Below are 20,822 nucleotides of genomic sequence, written 5' to 3'. Positions count from 1 at the left end.
TCATCGTTCAAATTGTATCAAACATCTTGTAAAGGTCTGTGCCAGCTCCAGCCTGCTCCAGTCAGGGCTGAGTGGAAGTGGCTGTCAGCGGACATTTTATGCAGGAACAGTTCTAACTTGTTTTCAATGGTGGCAGCTCGTGCTGGATGTAAGGATAATGCTAATTAATTTCACATTTTTCTACCTCCAAACCAACTAGTGCATAAGGTATACCCTTTTCCTTAGTTAGCTCTGCCTCCGGGTTTCAGCCCAAAAAGGGAGGCTGAAATTGAGTTTTACAGTTCAATACAATCTCTTCATCTGGGGGGGAAAAAAAATCCCAGCTTGTTTTCATAAGAATTTCAGACCCAGTGCATTTGTTCAATTTGCTGGAGAGTCGTTAGTTACAAGATGCAGGAGGCTGAATAGATGCTGTTTGGTGACTTGATAAATTGGAAGTGTGAAACATGTTTCTACAAGGCTTGGGAAGGCTGCATGTCTTCCCTGGGTGTAGTTTTCAAGGCATGTATCTTGTCCTTTTGTTTTTAGTCCTCTTCATACATAGATATAGCTTGTCCTATTGTTGTTTCCTACCTGTGCAGATAGGATACACACAGCAGAATTCACAGCAGCAGCTGCTGCATTTCATTAAGACACTGGATGATTCCTCAAGTGCATTTTCTGCAACGTTGCCAAGATGTTATTCATTGCAAGCAATTCAAACAGCTTCTATGTAAATTTATATAAGTACTTTATACAGACAGCCCCTGCGAGGCCACGGCTGGGCTGTGCCAGTGCTGGGAGAGCTTGCACAGGTCACATTGGTTTATAATAGATAAATGTTGTGTGTGAGGTGACTTGCCCTTGGCATCACATAAAGGCAACAGCAGTGCTGAGCACGGCTGGCTTACAAATATTTCTGACTTGTATGTGGAATTTTTTTAAGCAGTCTTTGAAAAATCAGCCAGTAGTGAGGTCATTAGGCTCCAGAATTTGTACAAAGGTTGCAAAAGATATCTCGAATCCCATTCAAAATAAGCACTTAATGCTTTGGAGCATGGAATTTTGGCAGTGGCCAGCTTCCTAATAAATCTTATAGGAATCGGATGGCTGGAGAAATAGAAATCTTTAAGTTACAAGAAGATGATGGAAGAAGCTTAAAAATCAAATGACAGGTGGTAAGAAAAATGCATACTACTAAAAATGAATGATATTTTAGAGGATGGTAAGAACAAGCAATCATTAAAAGCTATAACCTCCTCAGACTTTGTCAGAACCTTATACCAAGTGTGCAGAAAAGTCACTGAATTAGTATTTGAAAGGAAAACAATAAAGCACTGGACTGAAAGCAGTACTAGACTAACTGGCGTGGTTTGTTAATGGAACTGCTGTGTCAAGCCTTGCTTCCTTGCTAAGATAACAATGCATTTGAGAAGGGAACAGAGCTGAGCAGGTTAAATATATTTTACTGTGGGATTTCCATAGACCTTACCAAAAGCGGCCTATTGCTTCTAGTTTCTCCAGGAAGTAGTCAAGTATTTAAAAAACAAAGCCAACAACAACACAAACCACACTAAAAAAAAAAAAAAAAAAGAAAAAAAAGATAAATGGGAGGAGAGGGGAGAAAGAGCCAGGTTTTCCATGGGATCAGTGAGTGGAGATAAGCAGACACCTCAGGAATGCCATGATGTGCTGTTATCATGGATCTCTGACGGGGGCAGCTCCATTGCCTGGTGCTGGTTGGTACCGCGCAGTCTGAGCTGCCAAATGCAAAGCCACAGACATCAGACAGAAGGAATATGTAACCCTGCTCACAAGGAGTCTAAATTGAACCACGTCGCCTGAGGCAAGAGAGAGAGCTGGAGTCAGTATGGACTGCACAGTTAATGTGCTGCTTCACGCTTAGCTTTGTCAGAGTAATTAGTAAAGGGCTGGAGAGGAGAGTGAAAACATTGTCCATAAGGGATTTTGTGATGAAAATATTGAATTTACACAAGCTGCATTGTCTGAAGACGAGCCACTGATCAATTAAAAAATGGTGTTTTAGATATTAATTGTTGAGTGAACAATCATGCATTCAATCTCCAAAAGGATACTGTCAAATTGAAATGGACATGGAACAAGGCACCAAGAAAGATATAAAGCAACAGAGGAACTGTCCTAGACAAGACTGAGTTTGTTACTTAGGAAAAAGATGAATCATAATGGGATATCTTTTCTCTGCACACAACAAATAGTAAATACGTTTGCAGTGAAGGTTTGGTGGCACTGGGAGGGAGCTAACTGGAACAGAAGAATTACTGTTTCTGCACAGAGCAGTGGAGTTAATGTTCAGAACTCTCACAAGGCTTAGAAGGATTGAAGCAGTGTGCAATGATGTCTCTTGTATGTGCTCTTTGATTCCTAAGTGCAGTTAATAAGCTCTTTGGAGCAGGTTGTGTCCCATCCTGTGATTATTTATGTCCTGATGCACTGGGATTCTACTTCAGGCTTAGAATTTAACTTGTAGGTGTTACAGCAAAGCCATGCAAATAGCTTGAGGTGAAACTTGTCACAAGGTGGCTTTGCACTGGAAACAGAAATTCTCTTATTTTTCCTTTGTTCAGAAAAACACAATCTTCCCCAAAGCAGTATCATAGCAGTGTCTAACAGCAATGTTTTTTGGAGAACTTGAGGGAATTTCAATGCATTTTCATTACTGATGCTGAATGAACTGGCTGAAATGTCTGCAGGATTCTGTGAGGGTACAGACAGCCAACATACCTAAACTAATTATTAAAATATGGGTGGTTTTGCCCTCAGTAAAAAAAGCTTAGAGGGGTTAAAGCTGAATTCACTGCTGGAGAATTTGGGTAGAAGGGGGATGGTGGGAAGTGTTAAATGTGATAATGTTATTTGTAGCCATTTTTTGGGTACTGATTTCCCTGTTCTTTTCACTCCTTCAAAAAGGACACCCTCTATGCCTACCCCTGTGGCTCTGACCACACTCCCAGCCCTATGGCCAGCCGGGTACCCTTGGAAGCAGCCCCACTCCTGGAGAAAACTGAGGCCCGTCTGACAGCTGTGGCAGTGAATGTGGAAGATGGCCACACCATTGCTTTTCTGGGAGACAGCAGAGGAAGGCTGCACAAGGTATGATCTGCATGGAGCAAAAAGGATAAAACTAACCAGGGATGCTCAGGTAGAAGGGGAAAAGGGCAGTTTTTCTTTTTCCTTGGGAAGTTGGGTTCCTACTAAAGATCATTACTATCAGATGGTCTCTTGTCACCCTGTACTGCCTGTGGAAAATGTGAATGCCCCAAACGTGGTCACATTGCCTTTGGTTACATCTGCACTGAGCCAGCAGCAGGGCTGGTGCATCCTATGTGGCTTGCACAGGTATTTCTGGGCATGTGCTTCACGTGGCTGATGTCACTGCACGGAGGTTCTGGTGGGAGGTTAAAATCCTTGCACACAGCAGCAGTTCCAGTTTGTTCCTGTTGTAGAACATGTGTCCCCAGCTCCTGTGGTGGTGCTTTGCCTGCTCACAACTGTGACTCTCTTGCAGGTGTACTTGGGAGCCCAGGGAGAGGCACACACCTATGCTTCAGTACCTGTCCAGGTGAACAGCGTGGTGAGTGGAGACCTGCTGTTCGACCAGTTGCAGGAGCACCTCTTTGTCATGACCCAGTCAATGGTAAGAGCAATACAATCCTTTCCACAGAGGAGTTGAAAACACTAGATGTCCAGACAAGCTGCTGACAGGAGCAGGGCAGGCAGGGAAATTGCACCTGGCTAAGCCTGTGCTGGGCAGCAGCTGCCTACCAGGTTTCTTACAGGAATGGGGACTGACCTTTCCCAAAAGCTGGAGGAAGCATGAAGAGAGCCTTGTTACCCTAATCTGTGGCTTGTTTGCATGTGCATTTTCTGAAGTCTGTATCAGCAGTGATGGAGGAATGTGAACTGCAGGCTGTAAAAAGCTGCTCTGCTGGCATGAATACAAGGGGCCACCAATTCCTGAATTCTGCTATGTTGAGCAGGAACTGTTTGGACAACAGTTTGCATCTCCATTTGAGCAGAAGAAAGCTTCTGGGTTCATATGTGACCCATCCTGGTTTTGCAGGAGTTTAAAAAGATAAAAGAGAGATTTTGTGTCATTAAAGTGTAGCACTTCTGGTTTTAATCAGTTAAAATATTAAACTGTTCTTCTGTAACCTACAAAAAGCAGAAATGTGTGGGAAATGTATTCAGATAGCAGAGGTGTTCTCTAACCAGGGGTATAATAACAGTCTTGCAGATGAAATCAGGCTGTGAAAGAACTCATGTGAGACACCTTTCTCTTTACCCCCGCTTTCCGTAATTCGATTTGTGCCTAGGGGCAGTTGGAGGAGAAGAGGCATTGCAATGCCTCAGGCTTTTGGGATATTGGTGTCTGCTGAGTAGGAAATCCAGCTATGGATACTTTATTTGAGAGGATTTTTACCACCTCTCGTATCAGCTCCTTGAGCTGGAAAGAAAAGGATCCTCCTAGCAAAGGAAAAGCAGTCCTTGAGTTACCCTGAAGGAAAGAACAAACAAAAAATGAGAGCCACTGCTTCCCTTTACTCCCCCAGTGCAGTTTGAGATACTTGTAAAATTTGTAACACTTCAAAGCAGGAGTTGAAATCTGTGAGTGGAAGAAGATTAGGGAAATCTGAAATATATCCTTAACAGTAGTTGTTGTGCCAATTAAAATATGCAAATTACATCATGTACTTAAGAAAAGTAATAGGTCTGGGATTAGAAGTTGGTATTTCAAAGTAGCTGACAGTAGTAGCTGAAGTGTAGTAGCAGATTAAAGAGGGCAAGAGGCTGAAATCAGCAAGGATGTTAAGTTAAAGTAGAAGAATTTTGCAAGTAAAATTTACCCCGAGATGGCAGAAAGTTTTCATTCCACATTGCTCAAAGCTTCAGGGTCTACTTTCAGTCAAAATGGTAGGTCTGTCAGGTAGAGTTGGGCAATAGTGCAGATGGATTCAGAGGCCTCAGCTGTAGCTGCTGTCTCCAGCTTCAGTCACCGGTGTGTCAGGAGAGATGATCTCACATGACAGAGTCCAGAAAAGCAAAAGAGTGGATGATATTCAGTTGGCTATTCTATAATTCACTTTGTTAAAACGCAGTTTTATGACTAAATACAATTTCCTCCTTGCAAAATGTGTTGCAGAATAACCAATGAATAGCAATACAGTTTGCTTTCCTCAGTGTCTCTCTACAGCCTGATGTTTAGATGTCCTTCACCAATATGTGAAATGACCATTCAAATGGGCTCTGGAAACTTGTTCCTATTTTGTTTGTCTTTAAGGGAGGATAAACTGAGGATCAAAAAGTTGTTTTTATGAGTATGTGGATGATGAGACTTGCTGGTTAGGCACAAGAAGCCAATGACCTGGGAGCTGTGTTGTGTGTACTGTGTTTTCCACTTTTCATTTCTTTCTCTGACAGGTGGTAAAGGTTCCCATAACGGAATGTTCCCTCTACTTGGACTGTGAATCCTGTCTGGCACTGAAAGATCCCTACTGTGGCTGGTGTGTCCTTCAAGGAAGGTAAGATAGATCCCTCTTCACCTGTAAGGATTTTGGAGGGAGAGTGCCTAGGGAGTGTCTCCACTTACCCTCTTCCTTATATGTGTGTCTGGATTTTGTTTATTTTTAGTTCCTTTATGGGATATTTGATCTAACTTTCCATTCCTCTCTCTGCTTCCCTAAAACACTGCCAGCAGCAATAGCAGTTGCACACAGGGGCATCTTTCCATTGCTTTTTGGGTCTTTGACACCACTCATGATTCACTCTGTTCATTAGATTTCAGCCTCGTTCTAGTCTGACTTCAGCTCAAACTACCACATTGCATGTTTAGAGAAACTATGTTGTCTCTTCTTCTGGTGTCTTATTTAGCACTCTTTCACTACTTGTTCCCCTACTGATGTTGCTTAATGAGACATGGTTTATGCCAGTGTCTGTGTCTGCCTGCTGGCTCTGCTTCCCTGTAGAAAGTCACAGGATTTAGTTCATGACCCCTGAAGCCTGAGAAGTGCCTACCCATCTATAATTTCACAACAGTTCATCCTGTTACTGAAGGTGGTGGGAGGCTGAGACTTCAGTGGCTTGTGCAGCAGCTTCCCCAAGACTCTAGCAAGGCTTGAGACAGCCAGTGTCTGCTTGGAAGCCAAACACAAACTGCTGCTCAGGTCTCTCACAGGGCTTCTTGCTGTTTCCCTGCAGGTGCAGCCGTCGCTCCGAGTGCTTGCGGTCCAGATTGAGTGAGCAGTGGCTCTGGAGCTTTAACTCTACACAGCAATGTCTGTCTGTTCAGTCATTAACTCCAGCCAATATCAGCAGAGAGGAAAAGAGAAATGTGAGTGGGGGTGATCCTCTGATGATGAGGATCCATCTGATGATGCTCAAGCTTATAGAAAGTCCTCTGCAAACTGAGGAGTCACAAGTCTTTCTGTTGCTTTCACTGGGGTGCTGAAACACTGAACCTTCAGGCACGTTGTCTGCCTCACATGAAGAACTTGTCTCCTGGTACAGCCAAGCTGTTCATTCAGTTGTTTGGTTGTTTCTTTTTTTCTCTGAAACTAAATGTCCTTGCCTGCTAAGAGTTACTGGGTATTCTGGAGTATGTGGTGCCTGCTTGGATGGGGATCCTCCTTGTTTTAGTATCTACAAGGTACCTTGTCTGTGCTTTCAGTGTTTCTGTCAGGAAGGCCTGAAAGGAGTGGCCCAAAATTACAGCTCCTGTCTGGCATGTGATAGCTGGCAGAAAAGCTAAGGAGGTGTTGGAGTGATTTGAAGTCTGTCATTGTGTTAGGAGGTGGCAAGAACTTGTCTTTTGCTAGAGGCTTGGGCAGTGGGGGAAGTTGTCAGTTGCTGGAGGGATGCCAAGTTCAGTTCAGGAATGGCAAGAGATGATGAATGGAACAGTCAGTCCTAGGAGACATTATAGGAAAATGAGCGTTTTTGTAGATAACTACTTTATGGGATTCTTCCTTTGGAAAAACAGAACCAAAAAAATATCTTAAATGAAGGCAAATTATTTACTGGATATATTGAACTGACAGATATTCTTGGCCATCTCGGACTTACCTTCTCTGCGTGAGGAAGAATTTTACTCATGTTATTTTGAAGATTACGAAAGCCCAGCAGTTCTGACAGAGTTGGGAATCATGTGTCCTTCTCCAGATCCCAGCCAAGCACCAGCTTTGCCAACAGGAACAGGTTAGTGAAATGCTTTCAATGGAGCATGATAGCTCTGATAACATTGTTGGGAGAAAGTATGTTGTAGGCCATCGTATTGCCAGGATTAACAGCCATGAATGTATGTGGACTGTCAGCAGGTGTTCATTTCATTCCTCATAATATCTGTTTGCTTTCTACTTGTGTCACACACATCCTGTGCTATTTTGGGCTGTTGCCAAATTCCAGTGCCAAATTCTGATAGTTGGAAAGGAGATCCTGTTTGAAGGGGTGTATGCAAATCTGAACGTGATCTGAAATGCAGTTTAGAGAGGTGGCTGGTTTGGCAGCTTTTTCCTAAATCCAGGGAGAAAACTCTCATAAATATTGCTTTATTATTAAAACCAAACAAAACACAACCTTCTCAAAATCCATGTAGTGGGAGAAGGAAGTACACGTAAAGAAAGGCAAGAGACCCATGGTCCTTAAAGATATAAATAAATCTGCAATGTGGCATAACCTCAGAAAATACACAGTCAGCCTGTGAACAATAGCTGGCTGAGTATTGCTGATTGGCCACTCTAAAGAACCTGGAAAGTTCTCAATTTGTTGTCTTTGCATTGGATTTTACCCAGCCTGTCAGTGTGAGCTCTGATGAGCTGATCTCTTCAAAGAGTCTGTTCATCTGAAGTAAAAGGCAGATGTCCATTGGGACACATTCCATACCATTCACCTAAATGGCTGACCAGAATTTCTGTGGAAGTGTGCAGCTGGCTAATAGGTATAAAGCAATCTCCATGGACATAACATGACACCAGAACTCAGCTAACACACTCATTCAATCTCAAACTCCTTCATTTTCAATATTATTTGCAGTATTTTAATACCTGGCTTTCACACAGCTTTAGTCTAGAACAAACCCACCAGGTCTCCAGGGTGGTCAGGCAGAGGGAAGAGTGTTTCATGCACTGCCACTGCAAGCAGAGTGGGCAGGATTTGCTTCTCTGTTTAGTTGTATGGGCCTGAATTTAAGCACAGTTGTGAAAAATCAGTGTAGATAAAGCCACAGTCTAGTTCTCATTATTCTAGGCTTCAGATATTCTTATCAACTCCTTTGTAAGTCAGTCTTGCTTTTATTGCAAGATACATTACTTTCATATTGTGTTTGAGACTTATCAAGTGGCTCCTGTTCTGTAGCATAAACTTGCCCGTGGATGGTTTCTGTCTGTTTGATCTATTTGTGTTGTCCTTTTGCTTCCGCAGTGCTTGTCCCACTCAATGAACTATGACCAGGTGTTCCTAGCACAGAGCTTTGCTGTTTAACTGTGCCAGCTTCTTCTTCGTGTTCTCTTGTTTCTCAGACTTTCTCTCTCCTTCACTGTATTGTTATTCCTTCTCTGTGTGGCTTCTGTACTCTGCTAAGATGAATTTGAAGCTGGTAACCAGATTCATACATTGTTTTCTAAATGAGATCTCATTAGGGCCTCAGATACCAACACTTTCCTATTCCTACTTATAATACTTCCCCCAGTTCACTAAAATATTTGCCATTTTCCAGCTTTATTTTAAAGGTTGCATACCAGCTCATCCATCATGTGTAGCTTTGAGCTCCAAGTTAGTAGCACAAACTCTTGCTCTCAATCTGCAAGTGCTTGACCTCATCTTCTGTACTGTCAAACAGCATTATTGGCAGTCATGGGAAATAATAGCCTTTCTGGAGGAAGGAGTATTTATAAATATGGTGTCATAACCCTGAAATCCTGGGAGGTGTTAGCCCTTCCACCACTGCCAAATGCAATCACCTCTATGACAGTGATAGGAGTTGGCAGTACTGCAGTGACTCCAGCCTCCAGCTGCATAGGATATACCCTTATTTTCTGCACATCCTGGGTTTCAATACACCCCTCATCACTGTTGTGTTAGCATACTGCTTCCCTTGCCATTCTATCAGGAACTCAGCTTAGACCTGACTGGTTCTTCACATGTTGATTGTTTTGCTGTGACTAGAGATTGCTTACAAGAGGAGCTCTGAAATCTCATTCTGAGAGGAACACAAGGTTCTTGTTACTTACTTTTATTGCAAACTGCCCTAGAGAAACAGCAGCTCCTGGGGTTGAGCAGAGAATGCCATATGCTCCCATTATTTGGAGAACTAATAACTGACTCTGAGGTTGACGGCATTTGTCTGGGACAAGATTAATAAGCTGATTTAGTACTGTCTTATGCAAAATATCTACTTCCAGCTGATGCTATCAGCTGCAGTAAGATTTGACCATCTCTGCAGCTATTTGGTCTACAGAAAACAGTGACAGTCTCTTCCCAAAGAGAACAGGGTGATCCTGAGGGTTGTAATTGATGTGAGACCTGGATTTTAAAGCAGATAAGCCTTCAGTTGTTGCAAGTGAGATTACAAATCTTATAAACCTCTTCCCTGACTCACTTCTTAGTCTGGTCATAGAACAAAGCTCTCAAGGTAAAGGCAGCATGTAAAGGGCACATCAGTTCTAAGGTTTCATTTTCCTTTGGATGACAAAAGAAGGCAATCAGCTTTGAGCCTCAATGTTACTTCTTCCTGTAATACAGAGATGGCAGTGGAATTACAGAGATAAAGATGGACAGATCTTCAGACTAGTCTTCTTTCCCATGGGTTGGCAAGAGCTGTCACAAACTACTCCTGATGAACTTGTACAACCTGTTTTTAGTGTCCGTAGGATAATCCAGTGATTGAGGTGCTAAAAGCATGAAAGGGAATCTGCCTCAGTGTTTGACAGTGTCTATCCTAAAGCATGCTGTGTCTCCTAACAGTATGGCAAACTTGTAGGGGCTCCATTTCTAAGAAATTTTTATTTTCATTTTCAGATCATGTCACCATAAAGCTTGTAGTGCGTTTCCATGACATCTTCATTGCTTCTGTGGACTTCTCTTTCTATGACTGTGCTGCAGTGGCCCTGCTGTGGAAATCGGCACCGTGAGCACCTGCTTTTTCTCTTCTGTAGTTTTAAGGAGGGTGGCTGTCCCTTTCTGGGTTGTCCTCTCTTAGCAGCTGCTTTTCTGTCATTCCTCCAGGTGCCAGAAGTGTGTGAGCAGTCTCTGGGGATGTAACTGGTGCATCCAGCAGCACCTCTGCACCCACAAAGCAGCCTGTGAGGAGGGAACCATTATCTACAATGAAAGGGTACGTCTCCTGCCCACTCCTAGTCCTGTGTGCTCTCACAGCCTCAGTGAGTCAGATCTCTTCTCAGATAAAATAGCAGCTGTCAGTCACATCAAGCAAGGAGGTGAGCTGTTGGAGCAGAGAGAGCTCTCCTAGGTGTGACACGAGGCTCTGCATCCCTGATACTAAAGGTTTCTGGGAGAGTGCCGTGAGATGAAGCAGGTCACTGTCCTGGGGTTATGCAGCCAGTGTTGTCAAAGTGGAAGGACAAGAGCAAGCTGGCAGGGAGGCTGTGACAGGGAAGTGGAACATGTGCCCAGTGTGTGGCTGCCACAGGTGACCTTGCATTTTTGTGGAGGATGAAGACTAGCAGACCTTCTTCTGAGAGGAGGCCAGTGCAGGCACCTGTGGGAAGAGGGAGTGTTGCTGGATCTTCTGCACTGTGAACATTCCCCAATCCCATCACAAAAGACGGTACAAGATGTAGCTCTCATTAAAATCCAGAGGGTGAAACAGCGCCTTGTCTATGGGAAGTCATACAGAGTGTTTGTCTGCTTGGGTTTTATTCTGTTTCGTTTCTTTCCCTCTTCTCATCTCACCGTGTTTCTTTCTAGGCCCAGATCACAGCCTCAAGTGTGTATCCCTCTTCAGCTGCTCCCCTCACCAAGTCCTCTACCACAGCCCCCACCATGGCCACAAAACCTGTCACCACCCCTGTGCAGGTGGGCCCGAGCACTGTGCCCCACACGGAGCCCATCCACGTCACGCCCTCCGCAGCCTCGGAGACGACGACGGAGCCCGCGCAGAGCCCCAGCTACACCCAGCTGACCCTCTCCACCGAAGCCGCCTCTCTCCAGGCTGCCACAGAGTCCCCGCTGCCACCACCAGCAGACAAACCTGCTGTCACTGTGCCAGAGACAACTTCTCCTGCTGCGTCTGTCCTCTCCAGCCCATCTAAAAACATGGATCACATAGCCTTGCCCACTGAAGGGCCAGCCACAGCCCCAGAGGCCCTGCACACAGACCCACCCACCACCCTCGGGGGTAGCCCTCTGCACACATCTCCAGTGGCAGCTGTAACGCCTTCCCCTCATGTCACGAGTTTCAAGTGGCCTCCAAGTCCTTTTCCTACCACAGAGGCACTGACATCTGCCATCTCATCTCCTCAGACTCCCAGCCAGGTGCCAGGGAGTCCTGTTGTCTCTGATGATGCTCCTGGATTGCCAGGAACTGAGCTCCCTGTTTCAGGGCTCCCAACATCAGCTCCTCCACAGTGGCTGCTGAAGGAAGGCACAGAGCTCCAGGACACAGAGGACTGGATGGATTTGCTGCAGGCTGAGAATGACACATCTCTTTTCTCTGCTTCTACTCTTCTGTCGGGTGATGGCGATTCTTCAGAGAGGGATGTCCCTGACTTTCCCAGGATCCTTCACCCTGACCTCGATTATCAGTATGATGCCCCTGAGTTTTGGGAGGAGGTAAGTTACTGGCCTTTTGTAATTCATAGTCTAAGGCTGTAACTCTTTGAAGTTTTCTTACAGATTGTCAATCTAGTATTTCAGCACACAGGAGGGGTTGTGTCCTGTGGGTTTTTTTTCAGAGTGAAGAGCCTAGCTGGGGTCCCAATGCGTGTCCTTGCGTGCAGGGAATCCAGGGATCTTCGCTGTTTCCAGTCAATGTGGCGAGGAAGATAACCCTGCTGGGAAAGAACTTCCACCTCTATCAGGTAGTCAGCTCAATGCCATCACTATCAAGAAATCGCATTAATGCAGGGCACTGTTTGGACCACCTGGCCACTGGGCTGCTAAAAATATGTGTAAGATAGAGGTGTGACTCTGCCTAGGTTTCTCCTAGAGGAATAACCTATTACCGTGCATAAAGAATTCAATAGCTGGATGTATTTGTGTGTAGAAGGTCACCCAGAGAAAGGGAGAGTACAGGTGTGCACCAACCTGCTGGAGAAGATCTGCATGTGCTTGGATTAAATTGCACCTGTGCTGCACTGCAGATGGTAGTTCTTGGAATAACTTTCTGCTGAATCCATCCTGTTTGTTTGTTTCTCCATAACCTAAAGACAAGTCATCTATTCCCTTTCCTTTCTGGCATGCTCATGTTTATGTGGCTGCTGTACCTGAAACTTCTGCAGTGGGGAAAACCACCCTTGACAGCTGTTTCTTGGGTGTGCCTCTGATAAAAATTCTCTTTGCTTCTCATGACAGAAGATGATTTGGTAACGTTTGACAAAAAAAAAAAAAACAAAACAAAAAAAAAAAAAAAAACTCAGAGCATGCAGCCCACAGTCTTAATTGTTACTTTGCACATTAAACCTGACTTCCTGCACTGCTCAGAGGAGCAGAGCTGGTTCCAGAAAGATGCATATCTAGCTTTTTTACAGGAAGTATCTAAACAATTCAGTGGAAGGTTGACAGGGAGGAGAAATACACACTTACTGGTTTTGACATGCTCTGCCCTAATCTGTGTACTCTATTCATCTCCAAGCTAGTGTTTCACAGGGATGTACTGGCATAACTTCACAGTCCCACTGTTTGGTTTTTTTTTTTTCATTTCTCCCTCTGTGCTAAGTTCTCTGCACAGTGACACACGTGCTCCTTTCTAGGTGTTTTGTGTTGGTTTGCCTTTCATACATGGAGGCAGTCACAGCATAGAGAGGCCTTGAATATAGCATAGAGTTGGCACAACAAGGGGAATGAGAGGAGCATGCTGCTGGCTTGGTGGCTTGGGGAAAGGTGCTGAACTGGAGAGGCAGGACGACACCAGTGCAGCCCAAAGCTCTCTGTCACTGAGGAATGGTGCCATGTGTCTCCTCCTGCAGGACCAGCAGTGGGACTATGAGTGTGTCTTGAATTTGGAGGGGAGGACAGTGGTGATGGAAGCTTATGTGGAAGGAGAAGAAACAAACAAGTCCCTCTGTTATATCACCTGCCAGATGAACCAGGTGAGTGCTGTGCCATTTCACAGTTCACACAGGTGCTGGCTTTGCTCAGCAAGAGAATAGGATGGAAGGCAAGCCCTGGAGAAAAGAGCTTATTTTACAAAAGTATTTATAGAATATTTAGCACCCTGGGGCCCTCAGCTCTGATGCTGCTACCTGTCAGTACTGATACCTTCAACCTTAGGAAGATTGTGCAGTCTGAGCCACATGGCCTATTGCTGCACTAGCTGTAGCAGGGGATTGTGCTGTCTCTGAACTGGCCAGCATGGTGCCACTCCTGCTTTAGCTTGAGGCACTGTTGTTTGTCATTCTCTGCATCATGACTCTGGAGATGATTGTTCTTTTGTGAGAAGAAAAATGCTGTTAGTACTGATTTTGTCCTTGGTGATAGAAGCAGGCCTGTGGATTGAAAAATTATCAGGGAAAACTAAAACAGACATGTCCACTTTTGGATGCTGTGTGAATTTTACTTAAGGCAAGATTTGCAAGCAGAGATGCTATTTTTAGTTTACAAACTCATATAGTTAAGGGAGAAGAACAACACAGGCTCTTGTGCATGAGCCCTGCAGACCAATTGTGATCCTACATCATCAGCTCTACTGAAATTACATAAATGCCAGCTTGAGCAACTTTCTGAGCAGGTGGCTTGTAGATAGGAATTGGCCATTTAGGAATCAGGTAGGAAGTTAGACAAGTATTGTTATGAGCACAGACTTGGTTTTCAGTGTTCATCTTAGTGAAACAAAACCTGCTACTCTTTCTAGAGCAGAATTGTGACTGTGAACCCATGAGGACAAGCCTGTGCTGCCACTGCCCCAACTAACACTGCCTTGTCTACATGCATGGAAGTTCCATGTAGGCTGTTTGTGTCATGCACTATTCAGTATTGAGGCTGGTGCTTCTTGCCTGTTCAGCTGGTTTGGTTTTGCCTCTGTTAAGTCCTCTTGATGATTTTTGTCTTTGCAGTACAGTTACACAGCACCTCAACTCGAATTCAATGCTGTGGTGTTTGTACAGAGGCGACGACACCTTCGAGTGGACAGTGCTGCAGATCTTCATGGTAGGAGTGCAACACCTTCCCAGTAAAACCACAGCAGATGAGGTGGAAGGGAATTGAGAAATCCTCAAATGAGGCTTTTTATACTTGTGGTAGTCCTATCACAAGAAAACTAAGGAAAACAGAGCTACACTACTGTCACTTGTCACGGGGGCTGGAGGAGGAGTGGGGTCTGTAAAAGACACCAGGCTGCTGGGTTATGCTGTGCCTTGTGGGGATGTTTGCAGGTACCTCTGAATTTTTCTCCTTTGCAGTGACTTTTTACAACTGCTCTGTGGGACACACTGATTGTAGCCGCTGCCAAACAGCTGACTCAAAGTACAACTGTGTGTGGTGTGGAGGTGACAACCCCAGCTGTATCTTCAGGGGCTCTTGCAAAGAAGAAATTGAAGACCTGTGTCCAGCACCTCTCATTCACTCTGTGAGTAATTTGCTCACTGGTGTACTGCACACAGGGCAAGGAGGGCTCCATTCTGCAGTGGAAATCAAAGGGCTGTGAACTCAGAGTGCAAACAGTGCAGCTCATTAATTTATTGACCATTTGAAGAGGAAGTTCAATTGGAGTCCCTCGGTGTTGTGAGGATTTTAGACTGTTGTTTCTGGGCTTTTAGTTTGCTAATAGAGAACAGTGGGGAATTATTCATTTGTATCTCAGCTGAAACTGGCACACCAGAATCATTCAGGAGCTGGGAAATGGTCTACAGGATGAATCCTCCAACTGTCCTGAGCCAGACCCTGAAACAGGTTGGCCCATCTAAGCCTGGGGCAGAGGAGGGTAAAACCTAATGACAACAGCACAGCAATGATGGGAAAGGCATGACAGGTTACTGGAATTAATTATTTTTTGTCTGTTTATTTTAAATGTTTCTTGCTAACTGCCACATGAGAAATGTCTGTAGCCATGTGTCCCTTTTCCTGTCAGCTTGTCCTCCCTTCAGTGGCACACAACATCCATGTGCTGCATCTTGTCTTAGTTTGGATGCTGCTCAGGGACAGAGCTTTGACATTTGTGCAGCATGCAATTCATTGTCGTCCTGATGCTGAGGGGGGAATGGTGCTTGCTGCTTCAATACTAGTAACATGTATTGGCTTGTGCATTCCCACTCTTCAGCAGAAATGCCCTGTGGAGTGGTCAGCATGTTGATGGGAAGGCAAAGTAGGGCAGTCTTTGCCTTCTAAGTGGATTATCACCTCTGGGTGGGGACTGCTGGCATTGGCAAGGTACGGGAAAGAAGGCTCTAACTGTGATGTTCTTTATGGCCTTTCTTCTGATGAGGCTGCAACCTGGGACTAGTCCAAGCCAGTAAAAGGAGTCAACAGGAGTGACCTGAACAGGCAGAGTTTGCACCACAGGGCAGCTGAAGGGCCCTGTGCTGTAGATCAGTCACCAGACTGTGGAGGTCTGAGATACTGTGACATTTACACATGCGCGGATGTCTTTGCAGGTGTACCCCCTGTCTGGACCAGTGGAAGGTGGCACTAGAATCACCATCACTGGCTCAAACCTCGGGCAGAAACATCAAGACATTGCAGAAACTGTCACTGTTGCAGGAATTCCCTGTGCCGTAGATGCTCAAGAGTATGAGATCTCTAGCAGGTAGAGTATCTGTGAAACCTTCTCCCAGAGGCAGGCGCTGGCTTTTCCCTTGGCTGCTGACCCAGCCTGAGATGTCTTTGCCTTTGCTGTAGTAGGTGTTGAGCCCTGCCCATTCCCAGGAAGTGCCCTGAGTAAGGTCACTGTGTGAGCACTTGCTCAGGCAGTGACCCTAGAGAGATAAGGCTGTGTACAAGGTGACAGCCAAACAGTGACGCTGTGTTCCAACCACACTACCCAGACAGAGCCCCCTGTCAGGTCAGGGAGTTGTGGGCTCAGAACCCTGCAATTTCATGAGTCTCTCATGCAGCCACAGGAGATTTCAATAAAGCAAAGAACATGGCTTGTGTAAGTATCACTGATAGGGAAATAGCCTGACCATGTCAACACAGGGTGAGAATGGGAACACGTGGTTGAAGGCACACCCCTAGACAGTCAGTCTTCACTTGCTAGCAAGACTTCCCCCCAGGAACAAACTCAAAGAAAAGATCCTTTCTGCCAGGGACAGATGAGGAAGTCCTGGTGGGCCCAGTACCACTCTTCTGGTGGCCAGGAATGCCTGACAGGTCACACAGTGCTTGTAAAAGTAGTGGCAAGGAGAAGGATGAGAAGCAGAAAGATCTATCCTCCTGAATCTGGCTCATGTCAGTGATAGAGAATTGTGCAGCTGGTGTGTCTGGCCAGGGCAGAACAAAATAGTAAAGCAGTAGTTAGGTGTTAAGAGGTATGAATGGAGGATAACTAGGAAGCAAGGAAAAAAGGACATTTGTGTAGTTGGCCTGTGGCAGGGCAGGTAGGTTGAAGCTTTGGACAAGGGAAGGAGAGGAGCCAAGCAACCAGCAGGAGAAGAGGAGGGCAATTGTGAGTAAACTCTTATCAGAGCTATCACAAACATGTTTTCCCTTCCATGGTAGCAGTAGTTGTAGCACCCTTCCCTCTAGGAGCCAGGTAAGATCCTGCTGGGAATGGCTTGCTGTGTTCAGCAGTGTTGTCCTGTCTGTGCAGTTTGTTTGTCTGGATCCATCTGCTTTCTGTTTTCATCTTAGAATTAGAGCTTAACCTTTCTGGTTTTAGCACTGTCTTTGTTCTGTATCTGTAAATCACCTGGCATCACAGGGTCTTGGTTTGGACTGCACTGCCTAAGTTCAAATTCCTCAACCTCTTTAGCTGAGGGGATATAGCTGTGAACCTGGAACCCGCTCCTGAGCAAGGCCCAGACAAAATTAATCTCCTGCTATGCAGGAGGGCTGGGAAGTCTCCTGCAGATTAGCTTTTCTTTTAGCAAATGGGTGCTGAAACATGGGACTCCTTACTGCTCTGTTCTAAATACAGTTTGACTTTTCATCTTGTCAGCATCTCCCTTAGCAAATTATGTCTGGAAGAAGGGCTGGGAGGAATGGCTGGTGCAGATCAGGGGACCTGGCTGGTTGCAGAGATCACTGGCTGAAAACCAGTGACAGCTAAACCCAGGTCTTGAGTCTTCTCCTGCATCAGACACAGCACTAATGTGTGGATTGACCACTGCTGGCCTGAGGTCCCTCCTGATGCAAATGATTTTGATCAATTCTGGAATAGAGAAGAGTTATTGGACTCTGTGTGTATCTGTGACACAGTGGGATTCATCCTGTCTGTCCTGAAAGGAATAATTTGAGATAGGATGGGCCTGTTTGGAACTGGTCCCTGCTTTTTTCTGCTGCACCTAACCCAGCTTTTTTAGAGATGTTTCTCGATGTTTGGTTGTGTATTCTGAGTATCAGATAAGGCTGGAAGAAGGGAACTGTGGTTGCTAGATGTTTTTAGGACATGCTGCCAAGGATGCAGCTCCCCTGCTCTCCCCTGGTGTGACTTTGTTCTTGGATTGTCCTGCAGCATCGTGTGCATCACCGGCGGGAGCTGGACAGAGAGGTTTGGGCATATTGTGGTGGAAGTGCCTGGAGGAGGTCGTGGAGTTTCTGGTCATGTTTTCACCTATCAGGTAACATAACTATAATATCTCCCCTGCTTCCCCAGTATCTCTGCTACATGGCTGTTTATTGCATGAACTTACAGGACTCTACCAGGCACTTGTTGCTGGTATTTTTATCTATTATTTCTGATGCTTGTGTTGTACTGGGATGTACTGGGATTTCTTTTTTGTTTGGTTTGTTCCTCCTTCACCCCCCTTTAGATTATAGGAACAGCTATACTGGTAATACTGAAGATCCTGTAGTCTAGTGATTTTATTTCTTTTTTGACAATGGTAGCTGTTAAGTACTTAGAGATACTCTGTATTTTTCCTCTATGTTTCCAACTTGAAGATTTTTTTTATTGGTGGCTTAACATCTTACAAAGACTTCTGAGTTTTCTTTTGTTAATATGCAAATTGCTGTTTGAACGTGCTTTTGTCTTCTGACCTTCAGCAGCTGGTAGCAGTAAGTCCAAAATTCCTGTGCATTGTGTGGAGAAATGTTTCCTATCATTTTTAAACATGTTTCTGATAACTTTTTGATATCTTAAACCCAGCAACTCTGAAATAATACTTAAGTAACTTTTAAATACAATTGCTTCTTTTTCTTCCTTTCTGTGCAATTTACAAGAGATTCTGATAAGTTTTAAGTTCTTCCATTTTTGGCTTGATAGAACCATTTTATGTACTAGATTATGCTTGTTGCTCTTATTTTGGCTTTCACCAGGATACTATTTAGAGACTAGAAATGGTGTACATGTTTGCATTTTATCCTTTAGTCTCCTTCCTCCTTCTTACTTCATGGATCTTGCTTTTTGTTTGTTAGCAGTGACTTACTTGTGTCACTCTGCTAAATTTTGCTGCAGCTCCTCAGTGGTACTAAGTTTTTTTTTTTTTTTGTTACAGCATAGGTCTCAACAAAAATTCTTGATCTCCTCATCTGCTAGGCAAGCAGGCAATTTATTTGCTACCTTGTTTTTCCTAACCTGAGTTTTTAATCCAATTACTGATCTGAGCAATCCCTTTGGACTGTTAATCCTCAGGTTTGTGTATGAGGCTCACAGCTCTGCTGTTTGCAGCATCCATATGCCTTTGGCAGTCTGTGGAAAGATCCTTGATTCATGGTTCTTGCTGGTGTGATTGATCCCTTCTCTGCTCAGTAAAGTAGCTGCTGGAGTATAGCTGAGGCCTGCCTGTGGTTTGGATCTGTAGCTTCTATTTTCAGAGCATTGGAGGATACTGAAGACATTCTGCTGTTTTCTTTCCTTGTCTTGTCTTTTGAGGTCCTTATCACTCACTTCCCTTTTTTTTTTTTTTTTTTTTTTTTCTTCCCTCTTCTAGAATCCAGAGCTGAAATCCATTGTTCCAACCCAGGGCCCCAAAGCAGGAGGAACCTGCCTTACCCTTCTAGGCTCGAAGCTGCTGACTGGGCATCCTAATGAGATCAGTGTCCTGCTTGGAGACCTCCCTTGTCAAATGTAAGATCAGAACTTGCCAGTATGCTAGCTCTGCACTGTCCTGAGTCCTTCCTAGAGCCTCCCAGGTTGTGATGCTGCCTGGAGCAGCTGGAGCTCTGTTTTCCTCTGTGTTTCAAGGGATCTTCCCTGTTAGGTCATGGCAGCAACCTCAACCATCTTAGATTCCAGCCCACCTTCCCTGGATGTGAGCAGGGCTGCACACCTCTGTTCTGCTTGTCCCTTGACAGGACTGTAACCCACCCTGACACTCTGCTTTTGCTGGTGGGGAGTTGCAATTGGCTTCTGCAGCCTGATCCCAAGAGCTGCTTGTTCCCTTGCACCCAAGGACACGTAGACCTGCCTCACCTCACTGCTGGTGAGGAGGTGCACATGCCTTGGTAGCATATGTCCAGTCCCTTCAGTTTGGACAGTGACTGTCCCTGCTTTTTGTCTCTGTGCTGCTCCCAACAGCTGCCCAGCAAGTATTACATGCACAGATAAGGCACAGGAGCTTTCAGCATGAGATTTAGGAAAATAGCAGAAGAGGTTTGCAGACTCTGCAAAGAGAAAGGCACAGTATATAAAACCTGTCTCTGCAGTGGCTGTGTTAATCCCTTGTTCTTCTTCTCTCCAAGCCTCTCTGAGATGACAGAGGATCAGCTGGCGTGCCAGACAAGTCCCAGCAATGTGTCCACAGAACTCCCAGTCACCATCAAATACGGGGAGCAAGAGCGGAGATTGGAAGGATCCCTCTTTAGATATACTCTGGATCCCAACATCACTTTTGCAGAGCCACCTAAAAGCTTCCTCAGGTAGAAAGAATGAGTGTCCCTTCCCCTGGGCAGTGTGCTGGGGCTGCAGCACCAATGGCATCTCTCTTGAGTAACACTTTGGGGTAAAGCCAGGCTTATGCCAGAATGAGCATAAACAGAAGGATGGGAGCATGGACAAAATTCAGCTAATGAATAACAGGTGAGTCAGATCAGCTACTTTTGTCTTTCAGTGGAGGGAGAGTGCTCAGAGTTCATGGATACAACTTGGATGTTGTACAGAAACCAAAGATCCGAGTTACAGTTTCTCCATCTGAACGCCGGCGCCGAGGAGCGGGGCGATGGCGAAGGATCATCCCAGACTCTGGGTGTCCTGAGGACTCTCTGTGCAGCATCCAGCAGGTAGCATGGCACTCCGTGGAGGTGTGGTTGCACAAGGGTTGATGTTCCTCCTCTGAAGAAGTGGACTTTCTGTCCCTAGGGCTTTTTTCCTCCCACCACTTGCTGTTATCTGCTTGGATTGTACCAACAGTCTTGGCCCATGGAAGTGTTCTCCGTCAGGCTGAGAGGTTAAGCACTTCCATAAACATTTCCATGGAACTGGGTCTGCCTCTGCCTAGAGATGTGGGACAGAAATAGCAATGCACCAGTGTGGAGATAAAGGAATCTAGATCTGAGCCTGAGAGTGTGTGTGGCTCAGTGTGTCTGTGCTTCAGATTCTT

General features: G+C 45.1%; 1 protein-coding gene across 1 annotated transcript in view; it reads left to right on the top strand.

The window, feature by feature from the left end:
• Positions 1–20,822, top strand: part of PLXNB1 (plexin B1) — a 55,745-nt gene that overhangs the window by 18,897 nt on the left and 16,026 nt on the right. The window contains exons 3-19 of the mRNA XM_053953753.1: positions 2,929–3,111; positions 3,527–3,655; positions 5,440–5,540; positions 6,217–6,349; positions 7,056–7,212; positions 10,030–10,138; positions 10,237–10,345; positions 10,939–11,802; positions 11,925–12,050; positions 13,158–13,280; positions 14,244–14,337; positions 14,589–14,755; positions 15,780–15,931; positions 17,798–17,903; positions 19,215–19,351; positions 19,966–20,142; positions 20,334–20,502. Of these exons, the coding sequence (XP_053809728.1) occupies positions 2,929–3,111; positions 3,527–3,655; positions 5,440–5,540; positions 6,217–6,349; positions 7,056–7,212; positions 10,030–10,138; positions 10,237–10,345; positions 10,939–11,802; positions 11,925–12,050; positions 13,158–13,280; positions 14,244–14,337; positions 14,589–14,755; positions 15,780–15,931; positions 17,798–17,903; positions 19,215–19,351; positions 19,966–20,142; positions 20,334–20,502 (3,036 nt within the window). The remainder of the gene's footprint in view (positions 1–2,928; positions 3,112–3,526; positions 3,656–5,439; positions 5,541–6,216; positions 6,350–7,055; positions 7,213–10,029; positions 10,139–10,236; positions 10,346–10,938; positions 11,803–11,924; positions 12,051–13,157; positions 13,281–14,243; positions 14,338–14,588; positions 14,756–15,779; positions 15,932–17,797; positions 17,904–19,214; positions 19,352–19,965; positions 20,143–20,333; positions 20,503–20,822) is intronic.

Source organism: Vidua chalybeata, chromosome 12, assembly GCF_026979565.1.
Source record: "Vidua chalybeata isolate OUT-0048 chromosome 12, bVidCha1 merged haplotype, whole genome shotgun sequence".
Lineage (NCBI taxonomy): Eukaryota > Metazoa > Chordata > Aves > Passeriformes > Viduidae > Vidua > Vidua chalybeata.
Note: the sequence above shows the minus strand (reverse complement) of the source record. Positions and strands in the feature narration are given on the sequence as shown.